This window comes from Babylonia areolata, chromosome 12 (genome assembly GCF_041734735.1).
Source record: "Babylonia areolata isolate BAREFJ2019XMU chromosome 12, ASM4173473v1, whole genome shotgun sequence".
In the NCBI taxonomy this organism is placed as follows: domain Eukaryota; kingdom Metazoa; phylum Mollusca; class Gastropoda; order Neogastropoda; family Buccinidae; genus Babylonia; species Babylonia areolata.
Window position 1 is genome coordinate 9,692,917 of NC_134887.1, and position 15,300 is coordinate 9,708,216.

General features: G+C 41.5%; 1 protein-coding gene and 1 pseudogene across 2 annotated transcripts in view; one reads left to right on the top strand and one right to left on the bottom strand.

The window, feature by feature from the left end:
• Positions 1-2,369: 2,369 nt before the first annotated feature.
• LOC143288049 (mitochondrial ubiquitin ligase activator of NFKB 1-like) lies at positions 2,370-10,581 on the top strand. Its single transcript, XM_076596314.1, has 4 exons — positions 2,370-2,547; positions 3,298-3,497; positions 5,280-5,484; positions 7,717-10,581. Exons 1-4 carry the CDS (start codon positions 2,434-2,436, stop codon positions 8,251-8,253), a joined length of 1,056 nt encoding a protein of 351 aa, XP_076452429.1. The 5' UTR covers positions 2,370-2,433; the 3' UTR covers positions 8,254-10,581.
• A 3,175-nt stretch (positions 10,582-13,756) lies between these two features.
• The window catches only part of LOC143288383 (matrilin-1-like), a 22,126-nt pseudogene continuing 20,582 nt past the window's right edge, over positions 13,757-15,300 (bottom strand). Inside the window, exon 13 of the transcript XR_013056089.1 lies at positions 13,757-15,300. This exon is cut by the window's right edge and continues 944 nt beyond it. The product of XR_013056089.1 is annotated as a matrilin-1-like (transcript).

Genomic DNA, 15,300 nt, shown 5'->3' on the forward strand with positions numbered 1-15,300 from the left:
TCTTTTTTTCTTTTTTAAAGAAGAAGAAGAGTTCAAACGTACCATCATTCATCACCATCACGAAAGAAATTGATATGGATGAGGTTTCAAAAGAGCACTGGTCAAGCGAGGATGCAGCATGTCGAATCATAGCTTCTCATCAGGGAGGGGAGGGTGCCTATTCAGCACCCACAGTCTACACCCATTTTTATACGTCATCTGCACGCCACTTAAAAACTTGCCAATATATTGCATATTGCACACATGCAACACAACAACTCATACCTACACAAATATAATTATATGCATCAATTCAAGGCCTCGCAAACCAAGCTGTCCATCAACCACATGAGCTCTATCCTGCAGCCTATATCCATTCACACCTCGCAATCATGTCTCCCTCATAAAATCAAACTCAATCTTTAATCAGCAGTTTTTGTAGTGGTTGGTAATCGTCAGCAATAGCCACCACTGCTCACTAATGGTCTGTAGACATTATAGAGACATTGTAGGACACTCAGTTCCCCATTCCTCTGTCTTCACACGTCAGTAAAACAACATCATGTCACGTACACTCACACTACCAGCTCAGACAACTGTAACCCACCAACACAACTTGTGCAACATGTGTGTGTGTGTGTGTGAATGTGTGTGTGTGTGTGTGTAAACAATAAAAAGAAAAAAACAAACTAACAAAAAACCAAAAACAATCAGTGCAAACAGTGATGATCTCACCCTCTAAATATGAATGACTAAAATCAGTTCATACAATCAGCGTATCAGTTTCTTTAATTCATTATTGATTTAAAGAAAATTAAATCACATTTAAATCATCATCAATGTCCAATCTGACTGCGGTGAAGCAGTGTGAATTCTCACAGGGTGAGCTTGTGTGTGTGTGTGTGTGTGTGCATGCGCCCGCGCACACACTCGTGTTCGTGTGTGGGTGGGAGTGAATAGGTGTACACTTGTGTGTGAGAGATATCTCTTCATAATAAATAAATATATATATATACACACACACACAGAGTGAGTGAGCGTGTGTATGTATTTATGTGCGTGCGTGCGTGCGTGTGTGCGTGTGTGTGTGTGTGCTTGCACGCTCATGAGTGAGACTGAGCGAAAGATGGAGAGAGAGAGAGAGTATGTGTGTGTGCGCGTATGCGAGTATGTCTGTGTATGTATGCATGGATTCATAAATAGGTCTACATGGACAGAACGCACACACACACACACACCCACACTAACACTAACACTAGCACTAATACATGCACTTATATAAAAACACACACACTCTTTCTCTCTTTCTCTCAAACCCACACACGCGCGCGCACGCGCGCGCGCGCACACACACACACACACGCATGCCCACACTCAGTTCAGTTCTCAATTCAATAACTTGAGGAGGAGTCACAGTGTTTAGAGAAATCCATATACGCTACATCACATCTGCTAAGCGGATGCCTGACCAACAGCATAACCCAACGTACATAGTCAGGCCTTCAGTGACACACACACACTAATATAGAGTACACACACACACACACACAAATATAGAGCACACACACACACACACTAACACTAGCACTAACACTAGTACTTATAAACACACACACACGCACGCACGCAAGCATACACATACTAATACATACTGACACACACACACAGAGGCATCAGCATTGTGAGAGGAGAGACAGAGAGACAGAGAGCCGGACAAAAATATTTCCAAATCCGTTTCCCTCGTAAAAACACTGGGAGAACACATTAATCATTCCCCTACACATCTTTGATCAATGTTAAATACACGAAAGTAGAAAGCATTTTCAGTCAGTCATAACACAAAGTTCGTTTGTCAAAATAAAGGTGAAAATATAGCTGTATTTCACGGTTTCTGGATCTTTCTGAGAGGGACTAACGAGCCGGCGGACTATCGACAAAGGGGGCTTTCGAGCTGACCCCAATAGACATGCTCCCAGTGATTACTGGGTATCTTTCGCCATTCTGAGACCGTCAATTTAAAACAAAAATTTATTGACTTTGACAAGTGAATTACAGTACATGCAAAAGAAAACATATGTGAATCCCACAAATAAAAGGAGACAGATATTGAAGGGGACATAAAAAAAAAAAAAGGCCGTGAGGCCTAGGCAGTCAAATGCCAGTCCCTACACTACTACTACCACTCGTTCTCGTCTGTTTAAAAAAAAAAATTCTAAGTTGACTTTTATGATTTTTCTTTTAAGGCTTTCAAGTACGGCTTTTGTAGTCCAGGGTAAATAGCACGGTTGTTGGAAAGTAGGATTTAGGTTGATATAGATCAGTGGACTGGAACAGCGAAGGACAACTGTCATTTATATTTCGAAGTTACCTCCCATCAAGGTTATCGGGCAGCGGTTTGTTGACGATCTGTGTGCATGCGGCGTCAACTACCGCAAAGAAACAAGAACACCAAAGATGATAGACACGTCTGATAAACTGATCATCTTGGGGGGATCATTGTCAGGAATTATCGCTGCCTCCTTATATACACTGTATAAAAGCAAAACTGATACAGCGACACAAATTAAGGTAAAATAAAAGTGGCTTGAAAATGGTCTGACGATCAGACATTGCGAAGACATTTTTTTTCTTACCATCCGACCATCGGACCTCGACCATAGCAGTATCGCGAAATCAAACTGATGATTGCGGATACTGAAATAGAAGAAGAAGAAGAAGATTTGCCAAGTGTTGTTTCTGTAGGCACTAGACGCCGATTGCACGCTTGAGAACGTGTGCCGTGTGTAAAGCTAAAATGGGGCTTTTTCCAGATCCGAAGACAGAGGATGACGAGAGATGACCGGGTGATTCCAGTTGTCTAGCAGCCTGCTGACCTGCCCTCGACACAGTGGGAAGCTCCTGTATGGACTCCCCTCACACACTTAGCCCCGAATACCCATTAATCTCGTTGAAGCACTCTGGGGATACCGAACACACATTTTGTGGGGATAGCGTGTCGGAAGGCCAAAGGAGTTTTCCCGGATCAAAAATCATTAGAACCCAAAATAGTTCTCCAGCAAAACCAAGAAACTGGTATATTTGATAAAGTTCTATTTTGTTTGGGTTTGGACTATGATCATTTACTTGAGCATGTGGACACCATCTGGGACCCATGCACATACAATCGATAAGCACAAAACCTTTTGAGTTAAGCACTGAAGAAATAGGATTTGAGGAACCCCCACCCCCCACAATAGCGAAGGTATCACAGCATATTTTCACTGTTTTGGAAAAAATATTTTGTAATATACAGCATTGAAGTATTTCTCTCGTTTGCAGAATGCACAGTCAGTCCAGCTTGGCTCTGAACTGAAGGACATGCTGAAGTTCAAAGAAAACCACAGCATTGACTATGCCTCAGTGGAGGGGATTGTGACTGACCTTGGTAAGACCTTCAGCACCAAGAACAGCTCCAAACAGGGCGTCATCCTGCAGACTTCCCAAACCGAGCACAAGTCTCAAAGAATTCATGGATTCTGGTAAGACTAGAACGTGTTTCTGTCACAGGAAAACACGAGTTGAGTTTGTCATTGATTTTTGTTTAGACCACATCTTTCCTCCTGTAAATTAGGCAGGTTCATGCTGTTGAAGATTTTGCAGTATTAGGCAATTCTGTGTGTGTTTACGCCAACCTGCCAAAAGTGACAGAGAGAGAGAGAGAGAGAGAGAGAGTCTTAATATCGAAGTGAATTTTGATATCCTTTTCAGTTGGGTTTTCTGTTGTCATAATACCATTTTTATGAATTTTACGGATAATCCCATCTAATTTTAAGACATAACACTGTTTTGGTGGATGCTTTTAGTTGATGTTTACAATTTTATATATTTATGATATATCTGCCATCTTCTTCCATAAAGTGATAAACCAAAACATTGACAAATGAAACAAAAGAAAGCAAGCAACCTAATTACTTTGAAAAAAAAAACAAAAACAACTAACAACAAGACAAACGTTTTCTTCTATTGTAAGAGTTAAGTTTGTTTTTTTTCAAAATCAGTTTCATTTCACTGTACCTTGCCATTTTCATTCTTGTTGAGCTGACTTTGTAGGAGATGGATTGTTTTATTTTGTTATTTTGGGCAGTCACGTACCATAATCTTGACTTTTCATAACACATAAATTTGTGTCCTTGATGCTTTGGAATGGATAGGACACACTCCTTAATAATGAAACATGTCCCAGGAAGATTATAATCAACAACAACAACAACAAAAAAAAAATCTAGACCGAATGTCATAAAACTAGAAAATGAGTGAAGGTTGATGGAAAGATTGTCTGTTACAAAGAGAAGTTCTTTCCATTCACTACTACTTTGGCCCAGAAACTCAGACGAATAAGACTAAAACATATGCCCGCCTTTTTATGTGTAGCAGTGCAGATTCTACTACTGTACTAGATTAGAATGTGCAGCTTCAAACTCAAAGTGACCCTCTGAACGTAGTCTGGGACCCCCAAGAATTATGGCATAGCTATGAGTGCCAGGAAGCTCCAGGAGTTCTTTAAATGACCGGAAGCCCTGCATAGTGCATAATGTTACAGGAAACAGAGAGGTCTTTTCCTTTTTATTTTGATGGTGTTGCTTATCCAGAGGTCTTAAACTTCCAAGAGCACAGCCGTATTGCATTGTATTATATTACTCTTTTTGTCACAACAAATTTCTCTGTGTGAAATTCGGGCTGCTCTCCCCAGGAATGGCGTGTTGCTACACTGACAGCGCCACCCCTTTTTTTTCATTAATATGTTTCATTTGCTTTTTTTGTTTTTTTTGTGTTTTTTTTTGCCTGCAATTTTATTTGCTTTTCTATGGAAGTGGATTTTTCTCAGAATTTTGCTGGGGACAACCCTTTTGTTGCCGAGGGTTCTTTTACGTATGCTAAATGCATGCTGCACACGGGACCCTGGTTCATTGTCTCATCCGAACGACTAGCGTCCAGACCACCTCTCAAGGTCTAGTGGAGGGGGAGAAAATACTGCAACTGCTGGTGTGATTCGAACCAGTGCGCTTAGATTCTTTTGCTTCCTAGGTGGATGTGTTACCTCTAGGCCATCACATGCTTAAGATGTACACACACACACACACACACACACATATATATATATATATATATATATATATATATATATATTATATCAGGACAAGAATTTGTCTAAGATTTTCTTCTTGTCTGTTTATCTATAAAATGTGTTAATGTGACATGATCCAAATAAAAAAAATGCTGTTTAATCAAACCAACAACACAGCCACTATCAAACTGTGCAGGACAGATGCCAAAACCATACTACGAGACACCTTTGATGTGGCACCCTTTGCTCTCCGGGACCCTGATAACCCGCAGCATTCCATTCTGGTGACGGAGGCCACGGAAGCGGAGGAGCTCTTGGAGAGTCTGGAGGTGGTCCATGACCAGTTCATCCCTCGCAAAACCACTGCCATGCAGACTGGAATCGATCGACTATTCGGAGAGGTCAGAAACCTTTCTTTCTTTCTTTTTTAAAAATTATTTTCTTTTTTCTTTACCCTTTTTCCTTGCAAAGAAGGTTCATTCTTTTCTTCCCAATCAGTATGACACAATCCACATTCAAAACATAATGGGAAACAACATTTGACGTTCAGTGAAGTCAGCGCCACCAATAATAATGATGATAACAGCTAATGACTACTGTGCATACAAGTTGTATAGATTGAAAGTTAACATCACCTATGCAGGATTCACACTTATGTATATGTAGACAAAAGACATAATCATGTAAATATCAGAGCGCCGTGGCAGATTGGGTTCGCACTGAACATTCAGAAGATTTTGATCCGGTGTTCACCGGTGATCATTTCAGCATAGTGTTGTGTCCTTGGGGGAAAGGCTCTTTACTTCATTTTCCTCACTTCACTCAGGTGTGAATGGGTAGCTTGACTTTTTGTTGCGGAAGTTTGAAGAGGGGGAAGGAAAGGATTGGGCCCCACCTTCCTTTGCTGACCCTTAGACACAGTGAATTAGAAATCATTGCCCTGCAGGACGGGCGCAATAGCCGAATGGTTAAAGCGTTGGGCTTTCAATCTGAGGGTCCCGGGTTTGAATCACGGTGACGGTGCCTGGTGGGTAAAGGGTGGAGATTTATACGATCTCCCAGGTTGACATAAGTGCAGACCTGCCAGTGCCTGAACCCCCTTCGTGTGTGTACGCAAGCAGAAGGTCAAATACGCACATTAAAGATCCTGTAATGGATGTCAGTGTTCGGTGGGTTATGGAAACAACAACATACCCAGCATGCACACTCCCGAAAGTGGAGTATGGCTGCCTACATGGCGGGTTGAAAACGGTCATACATGTAAAAGCCCACTCGCATATACATGAGTGAACATGGGAGTCGCTGGGAATCGAACCCGCGTGGGACGGGCGCAGTAGCCGAGTGGTTAAAGCGTTGGACTGTCAATCTGATGGTCCCGGGTTCGAATCACGGTGGTGGCGCCTGGTGGGTAAAGGGTGGAGATTTTTACGATCTCCCAGGTCAACATATGTGCAGACCTGCTAGTGCCTGAACCCCCTTCGTGTGTATATGCAAGCAGAAGATGAAATACGCACGTTAAAGATCCTGTAATCCATGTCAGCGTTCGGTGGGTTATGGAAACAAGACTGACATACCCAGCATCCACACCCCCGAAAACGGAGTATGGCTGCCTACATGGTGGGGTAAAAACGGTCATACACGTAAAAGCCCACTCGTGTGCGTACGAGTGAACGTGGGAGTTGCAGCCCACAAATGCAGAAGAAGAAGAAGAAGAAGAAGAAGAAATTGCCCTGCAGGATTTAAAAAGCTATAGGGCCTTTTGAACCTTTTTCTTTGAAACCTTTTTGAATGGAGACATGAACAGAGGTGAGAAATCTGGTTGATAGTTGATCAGTCTGAAGGAGACTTGTGAAGCTGTGGCTTAGTGACGTGTACACATACAGTGCAAGTGTTGTTGTTTTTTTTGTTTCTGTGTTTGGCAGAGTCAACCAATATAACCCTCTCATTCATCAGAGTTTGATCCAGTGTCTTTGTTGATCTCAGTCAGTGAACATACACTGCGTCTTGCTGTCTGAGCATGGAATTGTGAATCTGTATTGCCACCTGGCAATGTTGTACACCCCCCCCCCCCTCACTGTCGTATGACAGTGTGGTTATGAGCCACATAATGTTCTGTTATTGTATTTCCTATTATGAAACCACCCAGGATTTTCAGTCCGTTTTGTGTTTGATGATTTGCCATCAAGAAAATCTGCTAAGAAATGTTGAATTTTGTTTTCTATAAAGCCCTTGCATTAAAAAAAAAAAAAAAAATCATATTGTTTGTACACCTGTCTGTAATTTGTTTCTAAGAACTAAGGACTACACATGGTAGAACATGTGATATTAGAAATGAAGTGGAAGAAGTCGTGTGCACTTACCATGTGTTTTTCAAGGATACAAATATGTACACATATACACTAAATTATAAATTGGAATATTTATGAAATTGATAACAAAATAATGGTAATAATGATAAGTAGATATACACTTTTTTCCCCATCAGTTATTGATTTATTTATTCAAATTGAATTGAAAATAACAGTAACATTTACAAAGAGCAGCGATTGACAAATATAACACTTGCCAGCACTTTTGACTAACGTCTTTGTTTCGGTCTGGCGACAACTCTCTGATAATAAATTATCTTCCAGGTTTGCCATGGCATCCAAGAAACGGAGGAGATGCTGGTGGTGGGGACGGGCCTGGTGGGCATCGGGGAAATCCTCCTGGAGGATGGGCGCCTGAAGCTCCGGCCCCCCGAGGCGCCGGGCACTCGCTACTTCTTGACCCGCATGTCCCGGGGTCAGCTGATCAAGCGGATCCAGTCGCAGGCAGGCTCCCTCAAGGCCGTGGCCCTGGTGTTCGGCCTGCTCACGGCCAGCTTGCTGGGCTTCCTGACCTGGCGGCTGACCAAGAAGTACCTGGCGTACCGCAAGACGCAGAGGGAGTTTGAGGAGATCCGGCGCAGCATGCTGCGGCGCCACGCGGAGGCCAGGGAGGAGCGCGGCAAGGCGGAGGGCGGGGAATCACCCTGCGTGGTGTGCCTGGGCAACCCCCGGGAGGTGGTGACCTTGGAGTGCGGGCACATCTCTATGTGCTGTGACTGTGCAGAGATGCTGCCAGCCCCGCACAAGTGCCCCGTGTGTCGGGAGGAGGTGAAGCGGTTCCTGCCCATTTATCGGCCATAGTGATGTGTGTTGTGCGTACTTTACTTCCTTGCCTGTGTGTGGTTCTGAACATTGTTTGTCATTTTAATTGATATGTATACATGCTCCTGCCAAGAGTATTTTTGTACACCTACGTAGAAATGTTAGTCAGCCTTTGAATTAAATTGATATCAAACAGCAAACAAATACTATCAGTCTTGTGTTAGACAAAAGCCAAGATATTTTGTACACCCACGAAAATGTCAGTCAGCCTTTGAACTGATGTCAAACAGCAAGAAAGTAACTATCGCTCTTGGGTCGGACAAAAGGGACTCAACTTCAAGCCATATCTATCGACCTATGCCTTATTTATTTCCTGATCATTGAACCAACTAGCAGGCTCACGACTTTGTGCTCCAAAAGTCAGTGATTTCCACAGAATCATTCTGAGAGAGAAGTTTGCCACTGGAACTACTTGATACTTTATTTACTGCACAGACTTCACTTTCAATCCTCACTCCACTCGCTTGTAATTTTGCCTCAAACCAGAATGGATCTCCAAAACATTTCATCAACATCACAATATTCATCTTCAGCCGCAATGGCTGTATTCAAATTTCTGCACCATAACATGCGTTATAAGAAAATGCATAAAATGATCCTTCAAACTGTTTCTGCCTTGCTGGTTCATTTACCTAAAAACTTTTTTTTTTTTTTAAAAATAAAAGAAAGCCTTGAATATAATTTTTTTTGTTCTTCTTGTTGTCTTTTTCTGGACTGACAATTGGGCAGTCTTACTGATACTGAGTTTATTTTCTGAGCCTAGTATGTATGAGATGCCCATTGGCAGCTCTTGGTTTTGTATGTACTTTTCTGCATTATTATGTTCAAATTAGTTTGGTTTTTATGAAAAAAAAATCCTCTGCTGAAAAACTGATGGAATGGTCGTGGTCTCAGGAATGTCCCAGGTTTATTATATACAAGAATGTGACTGTACTTGTGCCTGATCTTCTTTTCCAGGTTGTTATTTTTACTCCCATGGTTTACAGGACTGATATTCACAGTGCTTCAGTCCTGATAAAGCCCTGTATGGTTGACTGACCAGCTACATAACAACCCAAGTTAAAAGCTAATTTGTGTTTGCACATTTCCTCTGTCATTGCTGCTGTGTTCACATGTCAAATGATCGGTCTGAGGACAAGCCCGGCGCTTCCTTTTTTTTTTTTTTTTAGGAAGTGTCTGGGTTTGTTCCAATGTACCTGTTATTTACCCGTGTGCTAGCTGGATAGGTAGCATAAGAAGCGTTGCCTTGAAGTTGTGTACCTCGAAAATGGAGAGAGTTACCACTCTTTACTCTTTGATAGCCAGTGTCAAGTCAGGCATTGAGTACATGCCTGTATATCTGTGTGCATATCACAGCGGATTTCTTTTACAGAATTTTTGTCAGAGGACAACACTTTTTTGTTGCCATGGGTTTCTTTTTCAGTGCACCAAGTGCGTGCTGCACTCCGGACCGTGGTTTATCGTCTCATCTGATTGACTGGATGCTCAGTTTGATTTTCCAGTCAAACTTGGGAGAAAGGATGAGACTGGGATTCAAACCCACCCCCTTCCGGACACTGTATCGGCAGGCAAACGTCTTAACCATTCTGCTACCTTCCTCCACTACCAGTGACACTCTGGAACACAGATGATTTGACAGCAGAACTTTTGAGACGAGAAGTCAGCTTTATAGGGGGAAAAAAAAAAAGTAGTAGAAACAGAAAGTGAAAGTGTAACAGAGAAGAGCATTGGCTGAATGAAATTATCAGTTTGATTCAGATGTGAATTACGATTCAAAGTGGCAAACGTACACACACACACACACACAAAAAAAAAGAAAAAAAAAGGCAAAACACATGTAAACCACCACCACCACCACCACCAACTTGTCAGCGCATCAGGGAGCAAAGTGTGAAAACAAACAAAAAGTCTTGACAGTGCATCAGTGATTGAATTCGTGTGAACATGTGCATGTGCCATAAGTGTAGTGTTTGGGGCATGTGTGTGTGTGTGTGTTTCTGTGTGTTGTGATTTTCATGTATGTGTGTTTAGGTGTAGTGTGCATGTAATTGTGTGAGAGAGATAGTGTGTGTGTGTGTGTGTGTGTGTGTGTGTGTGTGTTGATAGCTGGTACATATAACTTTGTAAGTCAGTGGAAGCATTCTAAGATTTATAAGTAAACAAACAAAAGCAGAACAATCTTTTTTTTTTTTATTGTGAAAGGGTGAATGGTGGGCTTTTCTGTCCATTATTGTGAAAAGAGCACAAGAAAAGAAAAAGAAAAGAAAAACGCAAAGAAAAGAATGGATGTTTTAAATCACAAGCAGTTGTGTTGTTTTTTCAATGAAAGGTGTGTGGAAATGTTGCTTTGCTAAGTCTTGTGTGTGTATCTCTCATGTTCCCTTGAACAGACTCTTCAAGTGTGGTTTTACAAGTATGACCACTTTTTTGCCAGCTATACTCCATGTGCATGCTGGGTATGTGAATGTTTCCATAACCCACTATATGCTGACATAGATTTCGGGATTATTTACTGTGCATATTTCATCATCCGCGATTGTATACACACATACAGTGGATTAAAGCACTAGCAGGTCTGTATATCTGTCTATCTGTATATATCTATCTATGTTGGGATCTTTACTGTGCATATTTTATCATCTGCATGTGTATACACATACAGTGGATTAAGGCACTAGCAGGTCTGTATATCTATATATCTCTATATATCTGTATGTCAGTCTCTCTCTCTCTCTCTCTCTCTACACACACACACACACACACGCACACACACATAGACATCATATCTGTCTATCTATCTATCTATCTATATCTATCTATCAATCTATATCTATATGTATTTTTTGTAGAATGATGTTTGAATCTTTCAACTAACATTAAAAGATATGATTAACTTGGCTGAATTTGATAGACTTAGTAACACTGTATCCTTGTCAGAAGTAGTTAAGATCAAAGGTTTTTTAATTTTTTTTGTGTTTCATTTATCTATTTTAAAATTATAATTGTACCATCCTTCTAATTTTGATCAACTTCACATAAAAATTTGTCATTGATTATTTGATACTGATTCTTCAGAATCTTTATAACTAATCAGCAGTAACTAACACATACACGCACACACGCACGCACACACACACACACACACACACACAAACATGCACACACAAGCTGCCATTACACACACATATGCATGCACACACATATACATGCACACATTCAAAACCATTAAAAAAAAGTACATATATATTATATGCATATACATGTAAATATATATAGATAGACATACATACATACATACATACATATATGTATATAAGGACACACACACACACACAATTATATATTCATCTCTCTCAACATGTACATCATCTTTAAAAAAAAAAAAAATTTTTTTTACTAAGTTGCTTCACCATACTGTCCGATCAGTCGCACTCTTGAAAAGATGATCGGAATTTTCCTGAGTCTTTCATGCCATTCTTCTATCCCCAAGTGCTCACTCCAGTAGGTGTGCGCAAAGGATCAACTGTTTTTTTTTCTTCTAAACTTGTTGTCCTCAGTCAGTGCACTGCCTGAGTATAGACATACAAGCGTTTCGTGTCCTTAAACATCACCATCGGTATTAACGGGAAGAGTAGTATACCTATAAGTTCTTATTCTTGCTACCAGTTATAGCGGCCTAACCAGACAACTTAACTCACTCAGTACGGCCAGTCCTCTCTTCTCCTCTACACAGACCCCTCGGATGTCCAGTGGGTGTCTGAATGACCCAACCTTCAGCTTCCGTCGTCAGAACTGTGGTATTCTTTGTCAACATTCACCTCTTCAGCATAAGAGCGTTCCGCTTGCAATATTTTGATGATGGTAATTGGGATGAAACGCTGTTAACGTCGTCTCTTTTGCCGTTCGTATGGAGAGAGTTAAAACCTCTTGGCTGCTATTGAACGTATCCCATACTTTGCATAGTGATGTCATTGATGGCTTCATCAGAGAAAAGGGAATAACTCTGGATGACTGAAAATTCACACAGTTTATATCTAGAGTGGTATATCTCCAGACCATTTTCTCAGTTTTAGGGTTATTGTTTTGGATATTGTTTTATGACTTGAAACACCACTTTCTACTGTTTTTTTCCACCCCTGGTACTGAAGGGGTAAATACCCCCCCCCCACTCCCCCCAATAAAAAAAAACCTTGACTGCCCACAGACGCAGTGCATACACCCATAGTGACGTCACTGGTGACATCATCAAAAGGAAGGAAGTAAACTCTGGAAGGCTGGAAATTCACAGTGGAATAGTATGTCGCCGGAACGTTTTCTCAGTTTGGGGCCGATTGTTCTGGATATAGACTCATGATTTGCAACATCATTTTCTACTGGGTCTGGGTCTGGGTTGTGGGTCTGGGTCCTGGGTCTGGGTTCTAGGACCTGGGTCCTGGGTCCTGGGTCTGGATCTGGGTCCTGGTCCTGGGTCTGGGACCTGGGTCCTGGGTCCGAGTTCTGGGGCCTGGGTCGGGGTCTGGGGTCGGGGTCTGGGGTCTGGGTCCAGTGTCTGGGTCTGGGGCCTGGGTCTGGGTCTGGAGTCTGGGTCCAGTGTCTGGGCCTGGGTCTGGGTCTGGGGTCTGGGTCCAGTGTCTGGGTTCTGTGTCTGGGTCCCCCTGCCCTCCCACCCCACCATCCCCCTCTACCTTCCCCCCGTGCAGTCAAGGGATTTTAAATTAAGAACACTAAGAGTCACGTCAAGGACGAAAGTATACCTTTGACACGTATGTGTGTGTGTGTGTGTGTGTGTGTGTGTGTGTGTGAGAACGAGAGAGAAAGAGAGATTGTGATATATCCTATGCACACACACACACACACACTGAGAGAGACAGACAGCATAGATAATTCAGCCTGATGTGTGTTCATCTTGATTTTGTACACACACACACACACACACACTGAGAGAGAGAGACAGCATAGATAATTCAGCCTGATGTGTGTTCATCTTGATTTTGTACACACACACACACACACACACACACACACAGAGAGAGAGACAGCATAGATAATTCAGCCTGATGTGTGTTCATCTTGATTTTGTACACACACACACGATCTTGACAAGCCAGAAAATGATATCCCGGGGGTCATTCGACGCTAAACCAGAATGTCTCCGGGGGGTAAAACCCAGCACGGAGTTTGGGGTTGTTACACCGGTATCAGCAGGCTTGTGTGTTTCTCTTGTCAACGCCTGTCAGCCTCAAATTCGTCCGAAGACACATTGTGAAAGAGTGGACATGGAACTTTGTTTCGTTAATTGCGTGGTTACGTTTTTTGGAATTGTGTGTTGGCAAGAGGACGGTAGTGTGCGCCCAGGAGCGCGTCAGTGCACACACACACACACGCACGCACACACATCACACACGTACGCACCACAGCACGCACGCATACACATGCACTCCACTAGAACCACTTACGCGCGTGCACACACACCCACACACACTTTCGTAGTTTCTTCTGATTTATTGATATGAAAATGCAAATCAACTCAACATAACTCAACACAATCTGTACTTTTGAATAATGCATTCAGTTAATAAAGATTACTTGGACCATCTATGCACATCTTATATAAGCTGACAGGGTCGCCAACACGACAGAAAATAGACAAATAGATCAGTATATTCCAGCAGTTAGAATGATAGGCATTATATACACAATCATCGTCATTAGAGCACCGCAGTGAAATACATCATAGAATCAGGATTGTCAAATGTTAAACTGTGAGCTTTTATCATTTTCTCTAAAATATACGTATCTGTAATTATGTACACAAGTGGAATTAATTTTAACTGCCTCTCATGTTTAGGCGATCTCTTCATGCATGCTCTGAAATACCTCTGTGTGTGTGTGCGTGTACGTATGCGTAAAGGAGTTCAGTTGTTTGCAAATCAATGTGTTTGTATGTCAGTGCGTGCGTGTGTGCGTGCTTGGAGCTGTGTAATTATGTCTATATTGATTACATGGACAAATGACTCAGCAAAGAAAAGAAGCCAAAGCACACAAAACTGCTTGGAAATGATAAGAAAAATTGACAAGAGAACACTCCGGCACGGGACAAGATATCATGTACGTACCACAATAAAATCTACCGCATAATACTTGTGCCCACATTGCACAATATCAACTTCCAACACCACACGAAATATGAACAAATGCAAAAGTGAACTTTTCCAAGTTAAAAAAAAAAAATTTAAATAGACATTTTTCTATAGAAGAAATGACACTGTACAGCAAAGTACTTCAAAAACACACTTAACAAATACACTAACAACAACGTCAACAAAACGTAAACTTTGGGGCTGTCATATTATCCCACTGACACTGAAGATGCCCCACCCATCTCCCAAAATATATATGAACACGTGTTTTTTTTATTTTATTTTTATTTTTTAACTTATATCTGTTAATAAAAAAAAAAAAAAAAAAAGGATGAAAAAAGCAAAGATAGAAGATAAGACAAAAATGAATACTAACGATGATGAGGGACTGATACTTTAGGTACATAAACTCACGTGTCCATTTTCGGAAACATAGCTGCTGTACGGTGGTAGGCTGTTTACCTGTACGTTATCTGTGTTTGACGCCTCTGAAAGGAAACCAGCGTCATCTGTGTTTGACGCCTCTGTTAAATTGAAAGGTAACCAGAGTTATCTGATTGTGTTCGACACCTCTGTTACATTGAAAGTTAATCAGCGTTATCTGATTGTGTTTGACACCTGTTACATTGAAAGCTAATCAGCGTTATCTGATTGTGTTTGACACCTCTGTTACATCGAAAGCGTTGTCTGTGTTCGACACCACCTTTACATTGAAAGTTAATCAGCGTTATCTGATTGTGTTCGATGCCTCTGTTAAATTGAAAAGTAATCAGCGTTATCTGATTGTGTTCGACGCCTGTTAAATTGAAAGGTAATCAGCGTTATCTGATTGTATTTGACGCCTCTGTTAAATTGAAAATTGTGAGCAGGTAGGCATACTGTGTAC